The 22,089-nt window shown below is 38.7% G+C and overlaps 2 protein-coding genes, 1 long non-coding RNA gene and 1 other non-coding gene across 4 annotated transcripts; 2 read left to right on the forward strand and 2 right to left on the reverse strand.

The window, feature by feature from the left end:
* Positions 1–1,500: 1,500 nt before the first annotated feature.
* On the reverse strand, positions 1,501–1,573 carry Trnam-cau (transfer RNA methionine (anticodon CAU)). Its single transcript has one exon. It is a non-coding gene; the product is annotated as a tRNA-Met (tRNA).
* Positions 1,574–4,875: 3,302 nt separating this feature from the next.
* Positions 4,876–9,569, forward strand: LOC145906503 (uncharacterized). The gene is made up of 6 exons (XM_082993935.1): positions 4,876–5,017; positions 6,705–6,868; positions 7,614–7,742; positions 8,088–8,165; positions 8,669–9,159; positions 9,306–9,569. The coding sequence occupies exons 1-5, from the start codon at positions 4,917–4,919 to the stop codon at positions 9,007–9,009; spliced, it is 813 nt and encodes a 270-aa protein (XP_082850061.1). The 5' UTR covers positions 4,876–4,916; the 3' UTR covers positions 9,010–9,159; positions 9,306–9,569.
* Positions 9,570–11,688: 2,119 nt separating this feature from the next.
* On the forward strand, positions 11,689–19,049 carry LOC145906080 (ephrin-A3-like). Its single transcript, XM_082993462.1, has 5 exons — positions 11,689–11,838; positions 16,524–16,696; positions 17,359–17,490; positions 17,866–17,940; positions 18,110–19,049. The coding sequence occupies exons 1-5, from the start codon at positions 11,720–11,722 to the stop codon at positions 18,412–18,414; spliced, it is 804 nt and encodes a 267-aa protein (XP_082849588.1). The 5' UTR covers positions 11,689–11,719; the 3' UTR covers positions 18,415–19,049.
* Positions 11,760–13,964, reverse strand: LOC145906081 (uncharacterized). Its single transcript, XR_014402799.1, has 3 exons — positions 13,611–13,964; positions 13,296–13,422; positions 11,760–11,883 (listed from the first exon to the last, which is right to left on the reverse strand). It is a non-coding gene; the product is annotated as an uncharacterized LOC145906081 (long non-coding RNA).
* Positions 19,050–22,089: the final 3,040 nt, after the last annotated feature.

Genomic DNA, 22,089 nt, shown 5'->3' on the forward strand with positions numbered 1-22,089 from the left:
TGTGCGTCACAAAGCTAACGCACTTGATAACATCAGGTCTAATTTAGCTTTTTTGTGTGTTTTGCCACGTTAACTTGTCCGCAGCAATATTTATTCAAATTAAAGTGTATTTTTTGGGGTTATATCCATCGAACAACGAACGGAAATTTGGCCACGAATACATCGTAAAAATGGTTCAATTACATTGTTTGAAAAAATGCCACATTATAATGCACAATATAAATGTTCATATGTACCTATCCACTGATCTGGATATTTGGTTAAAGTTGTAGCCTGTACTGTTCCCGCATAGCAAAATTTCCTTTTTTCACCAGCACACTAAAAACAGAATTTAAGACCTTAAAATAAAACATGTTCTGCAAACCATCAATCGATCGATAGTCTCTGAAGTCCAAGTTCCGCCAAGATCTAGACTGGAATCAACACAATGGCGTGACATTTGCAATATGGTACATAGGCTATTGTTCATGCCCAAAATCTGTGCGTTTACTATTCAATTGGTGCAAACTATATCGCCACACAGTACACATTGAAACCAACTGAAAGAATGAATTAAAACTAAAAATATATTTTACAGGTTTCGTGATATTTATTTGTTTTACAATTCGCAAGACTAAACTCTTATAATATTTGCAATCTTTTAGCCATTGAAAAATAAAAACCAGCAACTTTACCGCGACGCGGTTAGCGGTTGGCGGCGCGGTTTCGATTTCACGGCAAGCGGTGGGACATTCCCATCAGCCGGCGTCATATGCCGTGGCGACGTGATTTTCTCGCCAAAAAACGGCTGACGGCAGAGATATATCTGATTTACCTTTTTTGCCAACGTGAATAATTTTGGTGGTTTTAAGTACTATTTATTCGTTTATTTATTGAGTGTTTGGTGATAAGTTACCAGAAATTAATTATTATTGGCAAATGGTACAAATTGTCCATTGTTAATTAATTTTTGGCTGTTGTAAAAACGTTTGTTTCAAGAAATCTTGTAGATCAGAGCAACTAACATAGTCATTTCCTGTTCCATCAGCAATTATTTTATTGATTCTTATGTTAAACGTTATAAGCAACAACTTTTTTTGCAGAGTAATGTTCAAAAAATAAATGAAATTGCTGTAAAGATAAGTTTGTTTCTGATTTTCATATGGACAAAATTTCGCTAGATCGTCGATCATTAGGCTACCTGCAGGAACCTTAATTGCAAACGCTTGCAATGATTCAGCATCTGGTTCTGTTGAACAACTGGGTGTTGATGCGTTATGCTATGTGATGGCAAAATCAAGTGTTGGTACTGTCTATGTTAATTGTAATAATTTTTCAAATGCCTTATTATCACAAATGACTGACAAGTAAACAGAACGTTTGTTTAAGTACGTTTACGGTTTTCAGTACATGCTGTTTGGTTTAGTGCTTGCAGTGAGAAATAAGTGTCATGTGCGGTTTCTACGGTTTGGGAAACTGTACACAAAATAATTTGTGTCTCAGGCCTAAAATGGAAAAATCTGCCCCGAGTGAGGATCGAACTCACGACCTTGAGATTATGAGACTCACGCGCTGCCTACTGCGCCATCGAGGCGACGCGTTCCAGGCCGTAAAATAACCATTTTGTAACTACACAGACAGAAGCTACAAATTTGTTGGTAGATTTTCTGTCAATAGTGGAAACTTGTAACATTACTATAAATTATACTGTGTATGTGGTAACTGCGTTATGGGTTTTTGCAGATGACAATAGCTTTGAATGATGTGATAAGTATATAAACCACCAAGCTAACATGTAGCCTACTACCTTTAAGCAAATAAAAGGGGTTAAGGACATTTAAAGTAGAAGATTATTAAATTCGTTTTTTCCTAATACGCAATTTGTGAACTGATCTACTTGTCGTTTTCTAGTTCGTGAAGCTATGTTAATGTGAGCGTATTGAACGGAAACCAACCGTATTGTCATCAGCTACTGCAGCGTTTTTAACCTGATCCGACGTTGCATGTCCCGGTGTATCACAATTATTTTCGCCAAAAAATATAACAAAGCATTTTTCATGGAATTAAAGTGACTGTGGGAATGTCCGACATATGTTTCACTGGCGCATCTCGAAGCTGTTGGTCAAACATTACGCGATGACATCGGCAGGAAATATTATAGGCTATCGTCAATAGTGGGTATTGTGCGTATAATACAACGACAAACAAAACTTTGTCATGGGCAGATTTCCGATATCAAGTAAGTTTCTGTTTATACATTTGATGAAACGGTTTGTTTTGAAATCTGTTTCCTGTTTGCTTACGTCAAACAGATTTAATTTTATAAAACGATTTCCTGTCTTTGTGCAAATGTGCAAACAATTTAATTCAATTCTTTGGTGCAATGAAAGTGCAGTAGCCTACTTCTTTCCCAAAATAGATGTTTTTTTGGCAATACAGAAAATGGTATACCCTTCCTATAACTGCCATGTCATTTTGCTTGCTGGTGAGTGCCAAGAGGATTGTTCTCCCGAGGCTGCACACAAGCTGTTCAAACAATTCCAGACCATGAATATTATTAATTTCAGACAAAGCTTTGCGTATTGCAAGTACAAACTAGGAAATCGGGACTATAAATGTATGTGAATTCACGTGCGGTTACGCCAATGCTTCGATATAAGGTGCCATGTTTTAAGTTAACAATGTGATATAACTTTGGCATGGGATTGTGTTGGCGATAGTGCAAACTTATCATTCAGTTAAGCATAATCACTTATCAATTAATAACTTTACCGGGTAAATGTTAGATATCGTATCGTCCGAAGCAGTCTCGATGTGCAGTCGCGTGTTTTTGGCCTATCTGCAACATCTTGACGAGGCGAAATTAGTGTGATAGTATCGCAAACTTAAGATAAGCTCAACGCTTCACACTGATAGTGGAGCTGTTTCTTGGGACAAACACTTCACCTTACGCACCCTAATGTTTGACAAACAAAAATTTCCATGGCAGACTGCAAACAGCTATTTCCTGCGAGTCGGTTTGTAAGGTAAAATACATATGTCTGAGATTGACAAATTACACCTGTCCTATAAACAACTCAGGTATTTATATCTAAATTGAAACCAAACATAAAAGTTATTACAAATCAATTTTTCTTGAGGCAGTAACTTGGGCTTAAGCATGTTGAAATTCATTCAAACAGATGCAGGAATGACAACAATGCCTGTAATCCGGTAATTGGGGCAGAACAAATGAGTCGCAATAATCTGAGTAAGTTTGCGGCACTTCGTCTCCACGATGAGTGTCACACAAAGAAGAGCATTTAACGACATGTTGATTTTGCATCGTTCCCTCTTGTATAACATCGTTAGGAATGCAAAAAGGCGGCAATAATAGGCAGTTAAACTTTACTTCTGATTTTGAAGTTGGTTGTGTCTCGTCGTTAACCAGACTATGACCCTGCAACACCAGCACGCACCTTCGAACAACAAAAAAACAAGCGTAGATATAAAATGTTAACCAAACATATGCATTGTGGTATTTATTCACCGCAAATAAAGTGTTAGTGTCATAACTGGATTGCCGATAATATATAGCCTAGCCTATGTAAGACCCCATGGATCTTCAACTAACCAATAAAAAAAATACTTTTATAGGTGTACGCAAAATATATTTCCAAGTGCTGTTGAAGTAGCAACATATTTCTTAACCTATTGCATTTCGACATTTTAATGGTCGTGAAAAAAGTTTAATTCGAATCACCCTCCATTCACCTCGTATTTTTCGGGGAAATGAATTTCGCACAAACATTGCTGGCATCGTGAAGTGCGGAATGTTGGCATATAGTTTGCACCAGGTACGGAGACGCCTTTCCCTTGGGTTTTCACCGTGTGTTGCTTAACAATGATGGTTTAAAGCAGATTATGTTGAATATTGCAAAAATTCTTTGTTGCAAACCTACGACAATCTCTCGCCTTGGGCTAGGTCATCGTTGATCTGAGTGACAATGTTTACTTTTATCTATTTACCCAAAATACAGCGATTAACTCATGACGTCAGCCGCGCAAAGTTACCCGTGGACATCTTGTTGAAAAAAAATATCAAAAAGTATTTTTATTGCAAACTATTGTATTACGCTCAACAAAATCTTTTGTGTTTAAACACTGGTCTTTAGAAAACGACGGTGATGATATGCAAAGTAATTGTTGTGCAACGTGCTAAAAACGTGTGAACAAGTTTTAATTTAAGACTGTAGTTCATTTTGTCACGTGTGACAATTTTCTCACAAAAATAGCATTATTTCGTTACAAGGCCTCTTTATCAAATGCATGGTCATAATTGGTCTTCGCCAAACCCATGATTACAAAGCTAAATATATTCCTAAACGTTATCCCATCATTTAAATCCCGGCCTAAAGTGGTGTTAATTTTCAGCACACGTTCGCAAAATTGCGGCGTGAAATTAGTTATCGACAGCCGATATCGTTCGAGCTTTGGCAAATAATAGTTGAGCAGGGAATGGTGATAATGGCTCGCTCACGAGGATAAATATTTTGATAAGCGATGAGGTCGATATACTCGAGTTGGCCAACGCGAGCAAGCGAGAGAAAAAGGCAGTTGGTCGAAGAGAGAGTTGGTTTCTCGGTAAATGGCCAACCGCATCGTCATTAATCAGATTCGTAGACTCACTGGTGGCAGAACATGTCTACTCTTCGGCCTGCAGAGCCAGAGTTTTAGAAAATTTGCTTATTTTTTGATATACCGGAATGTTAGACGAAGTTGGACTGAATAAAAAAATCGTAAAATGATGCGTAACTGACTACTTATGTTTGAACTTCACAGCTTTGTCATAAAACAGTTTCTGTGTACATTTGTATGACTTAAATTTAATCAATCGACCCGTTTTGCAGAATTTAGTAGTTACATTTTAGAAAGTGTACAACTAAAAAAGCAGAAAGATGAAACTGGTAATTCTTTTCCTTGCAACAATGCTCTGTCACAGCTGCAATTCTATGCAAACAAGACACATCATTTATTGGAATTCTGTGTTATCTCCAAAGTAAGTTATAAAAAAATTGTTTGGGTTTTAATAGTTTGTCTGTGTAAAAGATAAATCATCTCTTGGGGCAGACATTTGTTTGATAGAAATCCCAGTGATGTAATCGGATTATTATAAGTAGTGCAGTAATACGCACTGTAGAAGACGTTTACATACTTAATCTCGATTGACTGGCGAAAATTATTTCGGGGAAATAAATTTACACGTTGTTAATACAACCGCAAAAGAGGGAAAGGTTTCGAATAAATTATGGGCACCTAGAAGTAAATTGTTCACACGTCAGCCTGCAATTAACAAACGTTTTGCCATATTCGGTATTTCCACCACTACCGTTTCGTGCAGACGTAGAGTCGTAACCAAGAAAGTTCCTACAACTTTATGGCCGTGTTTCATTGTGAATATATTTTAAATACGAATCGCCACCGCTCGTAAAATGTTTCCACCGCGTGTCCCAGCAGTCGCCATGTATTTCCGCTAAGAATCTTCTATACCCTGCGACACACATCCCACCAACAATGCGTCATTGAGTTTTTACGTATTGATTATACGACAAACTCCCATCCTGTGTGTGGATGCAAAAATGACGTAATGGCCTGATTTCAAATCCATTATGGTAGAATATTGGCGAGTTGTTTCCGTGCGGCTGCTGGCGACCTGATATCCGGTTCCCACAAGAAAACAACAATTCAGGATGTAGGTTCGACCCCCAGAGACTTACGCTGTGCTTTATGCGAAACCGACGTTAACTGTTTACAGAAGGAACAAATTAGTTTGCCCAAATCGAAAATCGTTTGCTCGCACAGCGTGGGTTCTTTGTTTTAAACAAAAACACAACGGACTTTTATGTCAATTGCAGATTTTTGTGCCAAGGGTCGTAAATCTTACAGCAGTGTGAGACAAGAAAGATTTAAGGGATGAAATGCCACGCGCTTTAATTGAGTTGTTTAATTGTGCATCAAACTTAAAACAACGGGCGGCAAGATGTTAACGTCGCACTATTGAATGAAAAGCTTGCAGGGCATTCGCATTCATTGTCCAAAACTGATTATTTCGTTTGACGCCTCGTGACAAAAACACAATGAGACTCGAAAGAACCGCAAGCCGTCTTTGCAAACTCCCAACCCTAACAATGGGAAGCTCTAAAACACGTGTTCGGCGCCTTCATCAAATAGTCGAGCCGCGAGCAAATTTATTCCTATCCCGAAACCCAACAGCAACAAACTTACAATATTAAAGTTAATATTTGATACGGTCTCATCTTTTACTATGTGACTTGCTTTGTTTGATGATTCGTCATGCTAGCGATGCTTAGCATGGGACCGTGTTCATTGTTTGTCCAACTTGCTCAGGCCTGTTTAGCACGATGGTCAGTTAGCCTGTTCTGAGCCACATAGCAGTGTAAATATTGGTTTTAGGCTCAGCGCGGTACATTCATACTTGGAGGGTTGTACAAACAAGTCGCTTCTAATCGCGCCTTATCTGCTCCACGCAAAAAGAGGCCAGGCATTGGCTCGAGGCCCACTTAATCGCATTACTTTTCGCAGTCTGACAAAAACAATGAGTGTTTGGCCAAGGTGTCTGCATGCAACAAGCAAATGCGATTTATTCATTTCAGTGTTTTGGGTGTCTGTAAAAATTCGCTAAATGGGAGGGTATATCAAACTAAAACTTAATAATTTTGTTTCAGACTCAAACAACCAGATCACGTCCAGCATGTGAAGATCGGTGAATTCATGGACATTTTGTGTCCGCACCAAAGTCTCCAGGGAATTACTGGTGGTCCACGAGATCCCGCGGCTTTCAATTTGTTTAACGTTACGGAAACAGAATACAATGAGTGTCACCCTAAAGGTCAGTATCAATTATTTGCTGTCACCGTTTGGTTTCACAGAGACGTTGCGGTTTATTGGTCAGAACAAAATGATTTAGTTTTTTTTGTTGTTGAGAAGATCGTGAGATAATTTATAAAGGTGCACGGGGTATTTAGAAACACATTCTCCTAAAGCTTTGTGAGTCGTAAGTCACATGACGGGATTAGCATCTGATGAAATTTAATGCAATCATTTCATGGTGAAGATCAGGGCATGTTCTTGATCCATGAGTAATATTGCGCCAACGCAAAGTCTAAATCGGAAGGGCTCCAATGCGTTGGTGCGCTATTATGACAATTAAGCGAGCCACGATCAGCTTATTGCCTACACAAATTATCGACCGTGTAATACAATTTCCGTGGTGTCCTAACTCCAGTGACGTCGCCTTGTGGGCGATTTGGTTTCTTCCTTAGTCAGTTTTGAGAAAGTAAAAAAACAGGAAAAGGAAATGAATCAAAAGCAAACTGACGTAAAAGAAATGGTTCTTTACCCCAACTTTGCGACTACACGGGAGACGGCCTAATTAATTGTTTGTCTAGTCACCGGGATATCGCATGTCACTGTTTGCGTTACTAATTGGCGCTGAAAGCTATTTGAATTTCAACGCCCCTCGGTGGTTTACAGGTTGTATACAATTGACCACTTTGTCCTTTGCGACAACCTATTGAATGATCACACTATTTTAACGTCACATTACCCTAAAAATATAAACTGATTTTTTTCAGGACGAGGAAAGTTTCTGTTTGCCTGCAATAAACCTGAACGTGAAAACAAGCTGACAATCAAATTTCAAACCATCAGCCCTTCTCCACTTGGCTTCAGATTCCAATATTGCGCCGATTATTATTTCATCGGTAAGTTTATGTGTAATTTAATCTCAGTGAATGGCAGAGTTGCCCGCGCTTCTTTGTGCAGAGTCATTACCGGCCGCGTTTCTGTAATACCCTCTGGTTATTTGTGTTTGTTATGCGAACTGCGTAGATTTAAACCAGAATTAGAGTGAGGAGGTCCGCGGCTTAAACGCGTCGCACGGTTTGCAAGATAAGAAAGCTGTAGCATACTATAATATAAACACCTCGGGCCACAAAACTAGCCGTCGCCTAGGGAAATGTCCAGAAACGGCTTGTTGCGATGTTGGCGAAACTTTTAGACTTCGGAATTGTTTGCTGTTAGTAACAACCTTGACTTTCCTTTTGCAGCTTATCCGCGAGGTCGCCGGTCAAAACGAGGATGCAACAAAGACACTACACGGCTGCATATACGCGTTGCATGCAAAGGTAAACATTTAGGCATATGCTACATAATTCAACCAACGATAATTCTCAATATATCGGATTTGTCGGAGACTTCTTATCTTTGCGTATAAAATAAAAACATTCCCAAAGACGATAATCCAGCTGCTGTTTGCGTTGGCGATCGTATACCTTGTTTACAGTTTTGAACGATATTAAAAATAGATGAGAGTTTGTGTTCTTCGAAACGCAGTTGCCAATTATAGGCTCGACCAGAAGAAGTAATGAAACGTTAGCGTTTTTTCTCGTTTTACTCTTGTTTGTAATCTCTGCTCCTCCCTAATTCTCTGTTTTGTAGCCAATGATATATGAGGCTTGCTGCAAGGCTAGTATTTATTTCGATCGCGAGAACATTTGCTCGCCGTAATATTGAATGTCACCGTTAATCAGGTGCACAGCATCCATGTTTTTAAGTTCAGGCAATCAATTATTACTTTGAGCATAGTGTTGATTTACAACTTACAATAACCACTTGACTTGTATTTCAGACGAACCTAAATCAGAGGTTGACATGACAACCACCGAAGAAACTACAACCACCACCGTCAAAACAGCACGTGACACGAAACCTCAAGTTGTTTTGACCGATGTAAAGGAATATGAAGGCAACCACAAACTTGTAATTCCCAAGCTCGTCGATCCATTTGACGTAGAAGCTGAGTTGAGCGAAGATCATCCACGAGTGTTAAAAGTTGTTTTGGGGAACAGAGACGTTGGTGGCGACGGAAATTCCGCCTCTTCATTCACGACGTCTCTAATGAAACAAGCTTTAATGATTGTTACGTCAGTGACTATCGCAGTAACAGGATCAAGGCTAATAATCTTGTAACAACATCAGAAATCGGACTTTCGCAGCTCCCAGATCAGTTCCCCAATGTTTTCACATATTTTTCTATCGCCTGCGTTACCACTGTGGATATTTGAAACTTTCCATAACGACGAAGAGATTCAGCATTGTGGCGGACAAATAAAAATACTGGTGAGTATTTCATATTTGGATATGTTATCTGGACTAATCTGCTACAAATGCGTGTTTTTACTTGCTCACTATTGTTTTCTAACATTGTATTTGAGTCCATTTTATGTCCAAACCTTCCATCATAATAATCAATTGTTTTTTTCCAGAATCTTCAATATGCACATTTTCTTATGACCTCTACGTCAACCTGCTTTTGTTTCTGCGTCGAATTCAGCCGTAACTCCATGTCACTTCGCCCCTCGTGGAATTCCTTGCCAAAGCTTTCAGCAACTGCCGTGTTCAACTTCATGTGTCAGCGGTTGCTGAACGTGCAATGAGTTTATTTTTAAGTGTTACGTTTTCTAACCACTGTCCTGTGCACTTTCATTTTCCTTTTTAAAATTGTTTCAACCTTCTGGAACATTTTTACGACTTCGCCTCATGGGAACAAATATAACTAATTCTTCTCAATGAACCTTATTTAATTTGGTCAGGCTATAAGTTGGGTGTGTAGCATCAAGACGAAAGAGCTGACGATTACGTTACTATCATCGGAAAACATATTTTATATCGCCACTTAAAAAGGACGAGCCTGTCGAATTAATGTTTCGAAAGCCAAAAATTATTGAAATGTCGCAAATGTTAGAAATGTCCGTTTGGTTGCATTAAAACACTTCAATTGTCTTCAAAATTTTAATTATAAACTTTGGCCACATTCACCCGTTAGATGGCACTAAAGACAACATTTTGTCCTGGTCGATGCCTCAGTTTGTCGAGACACACAACAAACATACGTGGGTTAATTGCCGAATCTCCATGCGGCCTAGCGATATTGCGTGATTACCGACAGTGCGGCAATTCTTCATGTAGCTGACAATTAAAATCTGAAGCTGTGGTTGACCATGCGAAAAAGTTCAATACATTGCAAAAGTTCATACAATGTAAGCATTTAACTATTGGATAGGAATAGTAAAATTTTAAACTTCGATGTTAGGATGCGATACAGAACGTTGTCAATGTAATCCACAAAGCTCAGAACAAAACTCCATGCAGTTAGCGTCAATAAAGTCTATTTATAAGCAGAAAATTTCGCGTAAAACTACAAAGCTGCCAGATATTCACAGTCAAACATTGGTAGGACTTGTTGCAAACGATTACTGTTGTTTGTCGGAGATTGATTGGTACAAACAGAAGTGCGAGTAGTCACTGGCTGCCAAGATTCACCCAATTAATATGACGCCACCATGACCATAAAAACGTCTGCTGATGCCATAAATCGGGTCTAAGCAGTCGTCAAACGTGTATATTTATTGCCAACAGACGATTGAACAGCAGCGATTACAGTTTATGCCAAATATCGAATCGCCCAGATTGTGTTTAATCGTGACTGAGTTTTTACCAGCTCACCAAAAAACGTGAAGAGAAAAAACTTACATGGAACAACTGTTAAATCAAACAACGCCTTTCGATCGACGTACTTTCAGTGATAATTCGGTCCGATTTTCCAGTAATGCGCTATGTTGTCAGGATCTTAAAAGCTGTGTGGTAAGTTTGTTGCACTGAACACCGACTTATGAGCACGAAGCGAAGAATAGTGATAGGAGTGTTAGACGGCACAAAACAACCCCCGTCTGCAACACCACTACCAGTTGCCTTTTTTTCTCGCTGTGGGCGTTCGGTTTGTTGTGTTTCGTCTTCTCGCAAGACATGTCTGAGCGACCGCTGAGCCTGCGCCGTTTCGCTTTTCAGAAATGCTAACATCACAGTTGAAAGCGCAGCTTCTCCAGAAAGGAGTAGATGTTTCAAGGTGTACTGGTATTGCTAGGAAGTATTATGGCAGGAATCGTATATGTTCAACGGTGCACGTTGCACATTACAAGCTATGTTATGTTGTGATAAGTACTGTATTAATATGAGTGCCTGATACCTCGAAGCAAGTTTTACATTTTCTAATTGGCAACAGTTTATTTTGTTTATGGTGTCTGCCATTGTTATGGTCTGGGACCTAATACTGTTTTAGTCGGCGCCACACAGAAGTTGTTGTATTGGCAGTGTGGCACAATTAGGTTGATAGCCAGTGTTTACTTAAAACAACCTAGAAAGACAACAATACGAACGAGGAATATCTGCTACAGCAGTTTGCAAATAACGATCTGTATCGTCTTTCTGAGTCTTTATGTTCATTGGCATTACAATTGATACATTTTAAGCGCCTTACGGAAACCTCAGGTCTGCAGATTGTAAGTGTATTTGTAAACTTACAACACATTTATACAAAACCTGTTAGTGCTAATGCAATGGAGGTAAAGAATGCGATTTTATTTGGTTGCATTTGTTCTGAAAACAATTACTGATACCTAATGTAAGCAAACAGCTGGTTTGTGAGCAGGAAGGCAACAGTTGTCGCGCCCCTTGTTTCTGGTTACTGACTTGATTAGGCGAAGGAATTTCTAATTACGCTTTTCATCCTCAGGGAAAACCACATGCGGTGCATTTAGGTGCTCGCAACACAGACGTGCTAACTTTCTTGCATGTGTTTTTCGCAGTTTAGTGTTCTTTTGCGCTGTGGAAAGCTGTGCTAATGTACAAAATGACCCAAATTCATGTGTTTTTGATTGCCACTGTTTATTTGCTGATAAGACAAGTTGCATCAATCCCCGATCGACACGTGATCTATTGGAATATCTTCTCATCGCCGAAGTAAGTGTTGTTTGCAGTATCAACTGAGAGAAGGGAGGCATGAACCTGTGAATAACATTAAAATCTATGTTCATTACTTCACGAAAATGTTTTGTCTTTCCATAAAACGCCCCATATTTTGGAACAAAACAACACACGTTTGAAAAACGGTTACGGCAAAGGTTTGGCAAGCAAACAGGTGCCAGGCTCTAAATGCTTATCTGCTTACGGATTTGGACATGGGAAAGTGTTAGGACGTCTTTGTCAGCACATCGCGTCGCATAATGGGACAAAAACCAACGATGGTTGTAATCTATCAGAATAACAAACAGTCGTGGGATAAGCTTTCGCTCCGTGCTGGAGATTGTAAAGACAATGCGACCCAATCAGCTGTGAGGATGTTGTTGTGTAGTAAATGCAACCTCACGTCCATTCAGCAATCAACTGCCAATCTTTTTGTGTTTCTCGTTAAAATCAGGTTAAGTTTCGAAATTCTTCCTCACTGGTCAACAATTCTTTTGGCTAAGGCTTATTTCATGCATCTATTCAACACTGAAACATTGCGTAGTTGTGTTGTTTTTCTGCCTATCACACGTTTATGGGGTTACTATGTAGATTTATTAAAGCCCATGTATATAATTTGTAGGAACTCATTTATTTTGATAATCGTAAGAGGATTTTATTTCCATTGACAATCATATAGTTTAGCGTTGCACCCCTGCTAATCTGGCTGATGTAAAAACGGGTTTACCTTATTTTGCAACGTTAATAACAACCAATTCCCTATTGGTATGTTTCACCTTTTAGTCTTGTGGTTGGTGGTTAATTCATCTGTCGCCAATTAATCTGTCATCGCTTGTAACACCAAACTCTATTTGTATCGAGATCGAAATGCGTGATGTTAAATGCATATAGATATACATTTATACCTATGACATGATTCCTTGCTGAATATATAATTATATCTTTTGATCCTTTGGATGAAGATATTAAGGTAGTTGTAATATTACAAACCTATAGGTTGGTATATTGATGGTTACAGGGGGTATGTGGCACATGCACAGAAGCACACTTTGTAATGTCTGGTACATTTCTTAGACCGCCGTGAAATTTTTAGAATTGCAGCGCGTTAGGTTACACTGCACACGCAGCACATTGATTGATGCGCTCTGCAGCCAGTGTTTACTTAAAATCGGCAATTATTTTCGGGTCTACCCGATTTGCTCTTTGGTCAAAAAGCGTATCTGTAAGTTCGTTCTCATAGAATATTTTATCAGTCTTCATGGTAATTGACAAGTTGAAATATACTACACTTAAATGTAGAACTATAGTTATTTGATGGCCTCGCGCTTAAGTGTCGTGATTTGTACTCATGTGAAAAGGTCACAGCTTGTAGATCAATATTACAATATGTATAGCGCCTGCGCACTCTCGGCCAATTTGGCACCCGATGATTAACGGTCCATACGGAATAATACTTTGGCTCCAAAAGCACCGATCCATGTCGTAAGAAGTCCCTTGATGATTCCAGTAGATTGTTAATGTGCAAGAGGTGTCCGGTTCCTTACCAGGTAAAATTCCAAATAAGCAAGTTTTTCGGAGCGCCTGCAGGACAAAATGACCCTCGTCAGACAGGCCGTGTGGCGATAACGGCAATTTAAACTGTGCTTAAAGGCGTATCGCCGTTGATATCGCTAATAGCTCTTGTCTGAGAAGATTGTATAGGCGAGCACAAATCTTATCCTACCCAGGCTCGGCACGAAGCGTTGAGCTGATAGCTTGAGGCGACCTACCTCTTTAGGCAAACAAACACTATCGGCAGACACTCTCTTTCCGTTCAAAGTCGCGGCTTGTCTGCTCTCTCACCTGCAAAGATATCTGCTTTGCCCGAAAAACGCATTAAAACATCACCTTAGGTTAAATAAGTTGGTGGTTTTGGACAGAGAAGTTAAAAACCAAAGTTTTTGTAATACCGCAGTTTATCTGTCCCGAGTAAAATTGAAAAGGAACTGAAAATTTGACAAAAATGAATTTCAAGATTTTACTTAGTGCTCCGATACGTACAAATCTATGCGTGTAAGGTGTTTTTACTAAAAAACTACGCGTAGCAGACAGCAATTTCGTGCCCGAATTGACACCAGTAACCCTTATCGACTCCAAAGCAACTACGTCAGATTCCCTTCACGGAAAGCATTTAAGTGGTGTTCTTTTTCAAAAGCCGGGGACTAGTGTTCTGACACCTTCTTTGCATCATGTTATCTGATCTTTCCAAATATTTGCTTGAGTTTTTGCTGCTTGAGCACCAAAATACGAAGCTGGCGATATTTCACCTAAACTATCCCGCTTATCGGTTTTCTGCCTGATTTATTTTCAGACGCCCGGTGATATGTCTTCGTCCCACGTAGTTCAAGTTTTTGGGGTGTATATCATATGAAACATCCAAAAGCATTTCAGGTAATATGACTTTTGCCTTGAAAAATAGCGTTGACGCAAGGTTGCCGAACGACAAATGTAGTTGGTCCGTGACTGGTTTATTTAGTCTCGCTTAAGTTACCATCGTAAGAAAGGTGTTGACAATTTATAGTCTGCTTGCAATCACCCACATCATCAGGCGACTGTAAAATAATACCGTTCAACTATTTAAAAAACGCTTTAAAGTTAGATATGTTATTGTCTGAATTTGGAAGTTTGACTTGGTCTTTGGGAAATGGATAATTAAGGCTCGTCCCCATTATCAGCTATTAACACGGCTGCGGCCCGTTAAATTAGAAGCAGTGCCAATTTGAGTCACTTGTGACCGGTGATTGTCGACGTATGCCCTTCAAAATTGCCGTATATCTTTTTTTGCGACGTGGGCTTGCTTCACCGTTGAACCCAAACTACCTGACATTACTTTTATGCTTGGGTCATTTTTATTATGTCTGTGTGTTAAGAAACGCCTGTTGTAAAGTTTCACATCATGTCATGAAAAATCAATTTATGGGCTTACTGTCCAGGCGGTTTAAAATGCCATCATGTCGTGACCGCCCTCGTCTTTACGTAGCGTTGTTGTCAGTGAATGGTGCCCTAAATAAACTTGTGATCTAACATTGCCACGAAACGGATCTATAACTGGTTGTGTTATGTCATTTGTTGGGTTAGATTTCTCATTGGTTTACCTATTATGTAGTTTTCATGAAACGTTGTGCCCAAATCAATCTCTTTCGTAGTATGTAGTTAAACCTTTTGCGTTGAGCGAAGTCGGAAAAGATCGTTTGTTGCGACACAATCGATATCATTGTTGGCCTCGGGTGCGAGTGTCTCAAGCAACCCTATATATCCAAACTAGACTGCCACTGAGGAAGCAACGCAGTATCTCTAACATTCTGAACCTATAAGCTACTTTATATTCCCAACGGAAGCAAAGTAACTGCTGCGCATAACCTGCCGTAGTGAATGGCTAAATTCGTAAGCGAATTATACTGACAGAAAGTAATCTGATTTACGTCTTGTAATGACATTAGGTGTAGGTATGTCGTTAGTCTAAAGTTGCGACGAACAAGTCTATAAACCGGAACGTTGTGTTATGAAAGTTAATCTTAATGAATAATTTATTTTAGCCACTACGCGTGCACGGATACATCATTCAGTGTAATCGGTGCAAGTGCGACAAAGAAAACTGCTATTCGACCGGTGTTAAATTAAAATACAAAGTACAATGTTTGGAATTGTTGTTTGTGGTTCAAAATGCTGATTCATGAAGCCACCTCCAATCGAATTATTACCCAGACAGAGTCTATCAAAGCCTATGTGTTCTGTACGATGATGTTGCCTCTTTCTGTTACGCATGGCTGGGTTATAACGGAACGTAAAGTTTTACCACAAGGAAGACAGCAGGCAACTGAAGCATTATTTTACAACATCATTTGATAAATCCATTTTTTTAAAGATTTTTTAGTGTATGTTTGAAAACAGTCATTGTTTATAGGCCAGTATTTATTCGGTAAATGAAACTAGGCATAAACCACTGGAAATACTTTGCTCATCATTTCTTGGAATTGTGATTTTTCTCTCTCGGCTACCATACAGCTCTTGGTTGCGTGGTGTTTTGATTTGAAGAGGTGAACTTGATATGAACTGCAAAAACTCTCTAGACACGCTTCAGTGGTTTCCAAACATACATTTCAGGCCATCATGGCTTGGCGCAAGTGATTTAAGAAATAATTTTTTCGAGCAAATCCTGTTTGGGGTGAACAGAAACATCAAGTTTTCATCCAAAACAAGAAAAATTTTCCTGATTTGACGAGGGACATGTAATTTATATCCAACGTCGATATTCAACCACCTTATTATTCACATCAATCGTGCCTTGGAAATTTGTGGAAATGTGCGGAGTGATTATGTTTCTACTTCGTAGGATTGACACACTTTACTTTAGTGTGGGTATCCATACCAGATTTAGAGTGGGTGTGTTAATTCTATTAAGACTAGGTTTTCGTGATAGTCGCTACGGGGAGCGCGTAGTTATTTTCGACTTTCTCTCCGAACCTTTTGACAGCAAGTCAACTGGGAACGCTTAATTAACTTAGGTGTCAATCCGGAAGAGAAAGTGCTTTCCAAAATTTACTTCAAGCTTGCTCAGGCAAACATTCGATGGTTTTGAGTGTTTTGTTTCCTAAAGACTTGTTTGTAGAAGCTTGAAACTAATTTTATCATTTTTTCTATAGATTGCTGGCACTGAATAATGAAGAGTTCGTACTCCATGTTAAAATCGGCGAGTTTCTTGATATTCTGTGTCCACATCAAGATCTGATGGGAATCACAAACGGACCCGAGAGACCAGCCAAGTTTGACTTGTACAACGTGACCAAGAAAAATTACGAAAAATGTCATAATGGAGGTGAGAGTAATTTTAATATACTGATTTCCAGAGTTGTTTACGACGTTTAAACAACTAAGTACTGAGATTTATTCGAAATATCGAACTTTGAAAGTTTACCATGTCGGTCTATTTCCAAACACAAGTTTTTCGTTGAGTATTGTTTAAAAATTCAATGGTGATTTTTTGGCAAAAAGCGTTCGGGCGTAACTTTTGTTGTCACCCATTTAAGTCAACGTAATCAAAAACTTACGTGTAAATGTGTGGCGTTAAGTGATCGTATTTCTATCAACGTTTTGTGAGAACTACGTTTGGTCTGTTAGACAACATTTGTTCTCACAGCAAGTAATTAATTAGACGCTGTTTTCATTTATCGGTCGTCGGTGAGACAGTTTGTTCCTTGATTAAGGATCGTTTTACTTTTCTTTCAAGTGACTTTCATTCATATGAAATGAGAGTGTGGCCGTTGGTTTTGTGCGTTAGTTTCGGCACAAAGAGTCCATTTCAATTCAACGCAAGAGGCTATCTGTCGGATAATTTGTCTAAAAACCTCTCCCCTCAAAAAAGTGTCTGGGATATAGTTGCCCGTGTGATGAAAGCGATTCGGCAACGCCACAAAGAGGGCCCAACCCAAAGTGATTGAACTGATGTAATGCGCTTCATAAGACGTCTTGTCTTTTCAGGCGACAAAAAAACATTTATATTTGCGTGCAACCGACCGGAAACAGAAAACAAGCTGACGATCAAGTTCCAAACAATCAGCCCTTCACCCCTCGGCTTTCGGTTCCAATACTGCGCGGAATATTACTTCGTCGGTGAGCGAACGAGTTTTACAAACTCTTAATTTTTTATGCTTGAGGACGATTTCACTGTTCAAGTTGCTTATGATTTATATGTCTGGTACGGATTTTTCCCATAAAACTGTAAAAAAAAACTGGGAATACCAAACCTGCCAACCTAATTCTGTTACTTCTAATCTAATCGCACTGAACCTGGTTTCGAGGAATCAATCTAAACGTGTGAACATTTCTGATTCCCACGACACAAGTTGCATTCTGATGATATGTTCTACTGGCAGCGTATGGTCTCGTGAACATTTTAAATTATTTGTGCTAACGTTTGTTTATTTGCAATATGTGACCATAGAAGGTCGTTGTTTTTTAATTTAACTGATCTACATATTTCTGCAGCGTTGTCGCGGCATCACAAACATCCTGGTTGCAAGAAAAACTCCACGAGAATACGAATAATTGTTCAGTGTAAAGGTGCGAAACTTATGTTACTTACGTCAATAAAATAATACTGCAGGAAATTTGAAAATTAGATTACTCGTATGTTCCTGACCTTGGGCGCAAAACAAAATATTTCAACGTAATTCTTTAAATACTGCCATACTTTTATGATCTAATTTGTGTGAACTTATTGTTCCTTTAGATACTGATGATTCAGACAAAGCCAAGACACCGACACCAATCAGTACCACTCAAAGCACAACCACAACCATAAGCACAAGAAATGACACCCAGCGTTGGTTTAAGCCAAAAACAGACAAAGAGCCAAGTAGTCCCCCTCCAACACGCACCACATTAAAAACCTCGGGAGTTCCTGGGAAGGGGGTGTACGGCGGAAGACGGGGAGCAAGTGATCATGTTACTCCAGCACTATGGCGAACACTCACATTCTGTTGTACCGTACTGCTGTTTAATGACTTTTTAAGGCAAGAATTAGACTGGGTCTGAGTGATTCTTATCCGTTATACTGCTGCTAAAGTCATCCTGGGGATCCGATGTAAGAGAGATTGTGAGTGGTGGAATTTACCGCCGTGTGAATGGTACTTATAGCTCGCTAGCCATTTGGTACACTGCCACAAAATACCTGCGAACCATTCTTCACCCTAAACAACCACGTCTTAGGATTTGGCGGTTGCAAAGCAGTGCTAAATAACAACTACCTTGCGTTTGGCAATAACATTATGTTCTAAAATTGACGACACGGCGTTAAGAATGCCTCGAGCCGTTTTTCAGTTTATTTGGTAAACTAGTAGTTGCGGCATCTATTCTGTTGCGCACTGCACGTTGAACTCAAGACTGCGTTGATGTTGGTGTTGTGCTATCATGAACGCGTTAGATCCGTAGCAAAGCACGTGATTTGATTTTGTTTCGACTCTAGTCGTCTTCCGTTTTATTTATTTCACTGTGATTACAGAGATTATTTTTTGTTGTTTTATTTTTTTCTTTTCGCGCATTTGTTCTTAAAATCGTGGTTTGTTGTACTGCAAGACACGAATCTAGAAAGCTTCGCGCTTGTTGCAAAAGTTTCGACTTCCGACAAATTTGCATGAACCGTAAGTTCATTGATATCTGTTATATACAGTTCTAATACAAAAAAAAAAACAATTGAATGACTGAATATGATTTGGTATTTAGCGCCATGAACAGTCACAAGGCAGTAGCTAACTACTGATTATTGACTTCAGTTTATTGTGCTTCATTGCTTAAACAAGATTTTTGGATTTCAAATAGGTGTCCGCAATTTTCAACATTTTGAGGTACAACATTTTCAGGTCAGTCTTGTTGCTTTGAGTTTAGTTATGCGTGATTATGTTGCAGATGCGACATGAACGATATGAGAGTCGGCAACCGTTTTTACAAATACATAGTTCGTATTACAAGCACACCTGGCGTCTTGATGTCTGATGTAAAGCCCTATCTTAAGCATTTGTGACCGAATTGTGCTTGTTTGATAACGCGCAGTAATTAGACCACTTTACAACTTGACATTCGTTGTTAAGATCAACAAAGACCCCTTGTGGTTATACTGTATACTACTAAGGATGTTTCGAAATAACTTGCTGAGGTGCGAGCGGACTTTGTTTAACTTGTTCTCAAACTACAAATTGATAAAATCTCGGGAGCCTCCGTAAAAGTGCGTTTAAACAAATGTTTAACTTGTTACATGTCCGGGCCTGTTCGCTTTCTACTTAGTCACTGCCTTTCCAGGGGGATTCTGTTGTGGATTACTACGATAACTAAACGTACGATAGTTTGTGTTCGTTAAAATATACTGCTGTGCAAATATGCCGAAACGCAACTAAGATGTAATATTTACAGCAGTGAGTTTTTGTTAAGCATAAATGTTTGGGGCAAACGGTCATGTCTAGTCTTGTTGCGAGATATTGTCAACAAGGTCTTTACTTTCACTATTGGATGAACTTCGCAAAACAACTTTACTCTGGTCGTACATCCAGGATGTAGCCCAATATTTACCATGATATCACGCACGTATATTTTGCTTCAAGCCACTCCTCGTTCGATTCACACAAGGCGTATATTTACCTGCGGCAAACCGTATGTTATACCAGTTGCAAGTAGGTCACAGCTGCCTTGACTTTGCAACAAAATGGTTTAAGATTCTATTGATAAAACTAGTATTTTGCGTTATTAGAATACACACTAAAGGAGTATTTCAAAAAGGGTTTCACGTTCAAAAGTGATATGATTTAATAAATTCATTAAAATACATTAATGAATAATTCATCCTTCTAAAAGAATCACTCATCTGAGGAAGCAAGAACCTAATCATTCATTCATGAGAAAAAAAGATGATGAAGTTTATGTTACAAGCGAATTCGTATTAGCTGGAGGTGTTAGGGTTTAATATTAAGTGAAATTTGAGTGACATTACCAAGAAACTATATTTCGTTTTAAAATTGGGCTATCTTACTTAATTGCTTTGAAACTGAATGACTTTGCGAAAACGAAGAAACGAAAGACACAAACACTAAATAATTTACCCAGAAAATGATTTATATTTCCAAAGTTTGCAAAAACTAAGGTTTGTCATCTTAATTTTATTTGTAGAGATTTTGTGTTTAAATCTCAATTTTACGGAAACTTTTTGTTGGTTTCGTGTCATGTAAATTTATTTTGACGAAAGAGTAAATTTATTTGGGAAACAATTTTAATCGTTTCGTAATCCATCGTTACCGACGCCTCCTCTATCCTCACTTATTGTGAGTGCAGCAGCAAGTTTTGGGCGGTAAGGAGCAGCACATGTTGTTGGTTCAGAGATAAGCAAACCGCCTACAATATACAAACGGGGAAGGAGCACGTTTCCGTGTCAGAGAAAGCCGCATGAAATCGGTTGGCAAACTTCACATGTAAATGATCCAGAATCTTGTTAAGTTTCTCAACACAGTTTGCGTAAAAATTCACCCTGGCTAATCAAAGAATCGTCCATTTTTATTTTAAATGTAAATTGTATTGTAGTTTAATGTTATAAGATCAGCGTTTAGGAACCAAACCAGTCTCTCCCAAACATTTCGTCCGCGAAACCTGATGCAACCTTATTTGAGTAAACAAGGAACCCTCAAAGACTGTTATATACTTAAAGGTAAATTCCCACACATCAATAAGTCCCACGTCACCAAACCACCATTGACGTCAATTGTTTTGTAGTTGGGAAGAAATGTTAATTCTCAACTTTTGTTTAAAAATCAAGTTTGTATAATGAACCACGGTTATGCATGAATGTTCAATAGTTCTGATTTCTTCTAGCTTGTTTTGAATAGATACTTCAGAATTTCATTTAAAAGCAAGGAATTTTTACCCAACTGCAGCACAAATAACGTGTTTTACAAAAGACAAACAATAGCAGGAAAATGAAAAATGATACTTAGAAACAAATACTAATTTTTATACTTGCCAACTTATAAAAACACTCATTTGAACTATTACATATCTGCGACGTTCCACTCACTGTGACAACAGTGCGTTGTTTCGACACAAGACGAAAACACCGCTAGTGGGCAATCACCAGCTAAATTCAGCGAATAAAGATTTTATAAATGTTGCTACGTGCAACAAAAAGATGAACCAAAGATCAGCATACAATTTTTACAGTAAGTTATGTAGTGTGTTTGTAATAAGTCAGTCTGGAAGGAATGTGTAATCGCATTGTTTTAAAATTCATCAAATTGTCATCTTCAGCTTGTTAATAAGTGTTTTTAAAGCTTTCAAAAACAAACACACAACTACCTTCCACTGACAGGTTTATGTTTTTTTTTTGTCCGGGCGTCAATGATTATATTGTCCTATACCCACTGTCTTATTAATTAACCTGCTTTTTTTGCGAAATAAAAACATTTTAGTGAAAATGCACCAAAATAAATGCGAATGTGTGTTATTAATGTCTTCCCAATGCCATGCAAAATCGATTGTTTTTGAACTTGTACTAAAGTGGCGTTTCTTATTACAGACCAATACCATGTTGTTTTCTGCCTTTGAAAATGTGTCCCGCCGACAGAGCAGTTTAAGCCTGTCGTACAAAGAAAAAGGCAAATGTTGAAGCGAATTTTCCCAGAGCGTGTCCCACAGTCAGTTCCGCAATCAGCAATGCGTAATAGTGAAAGGACA

Source organism: Ascidia mentula, chromosome 6 (assembly GCF_947561715.1).
Source record: "Ascidia mentula chromosome 6, kaAscMent1.1, whole genome shotgun sequence".
NCBI lineage: Eukaryota > Metazoa > Chordata > Ascidiacea > Phlebobranchia > Ascidiidae > Ascidia > Ascidia mentula.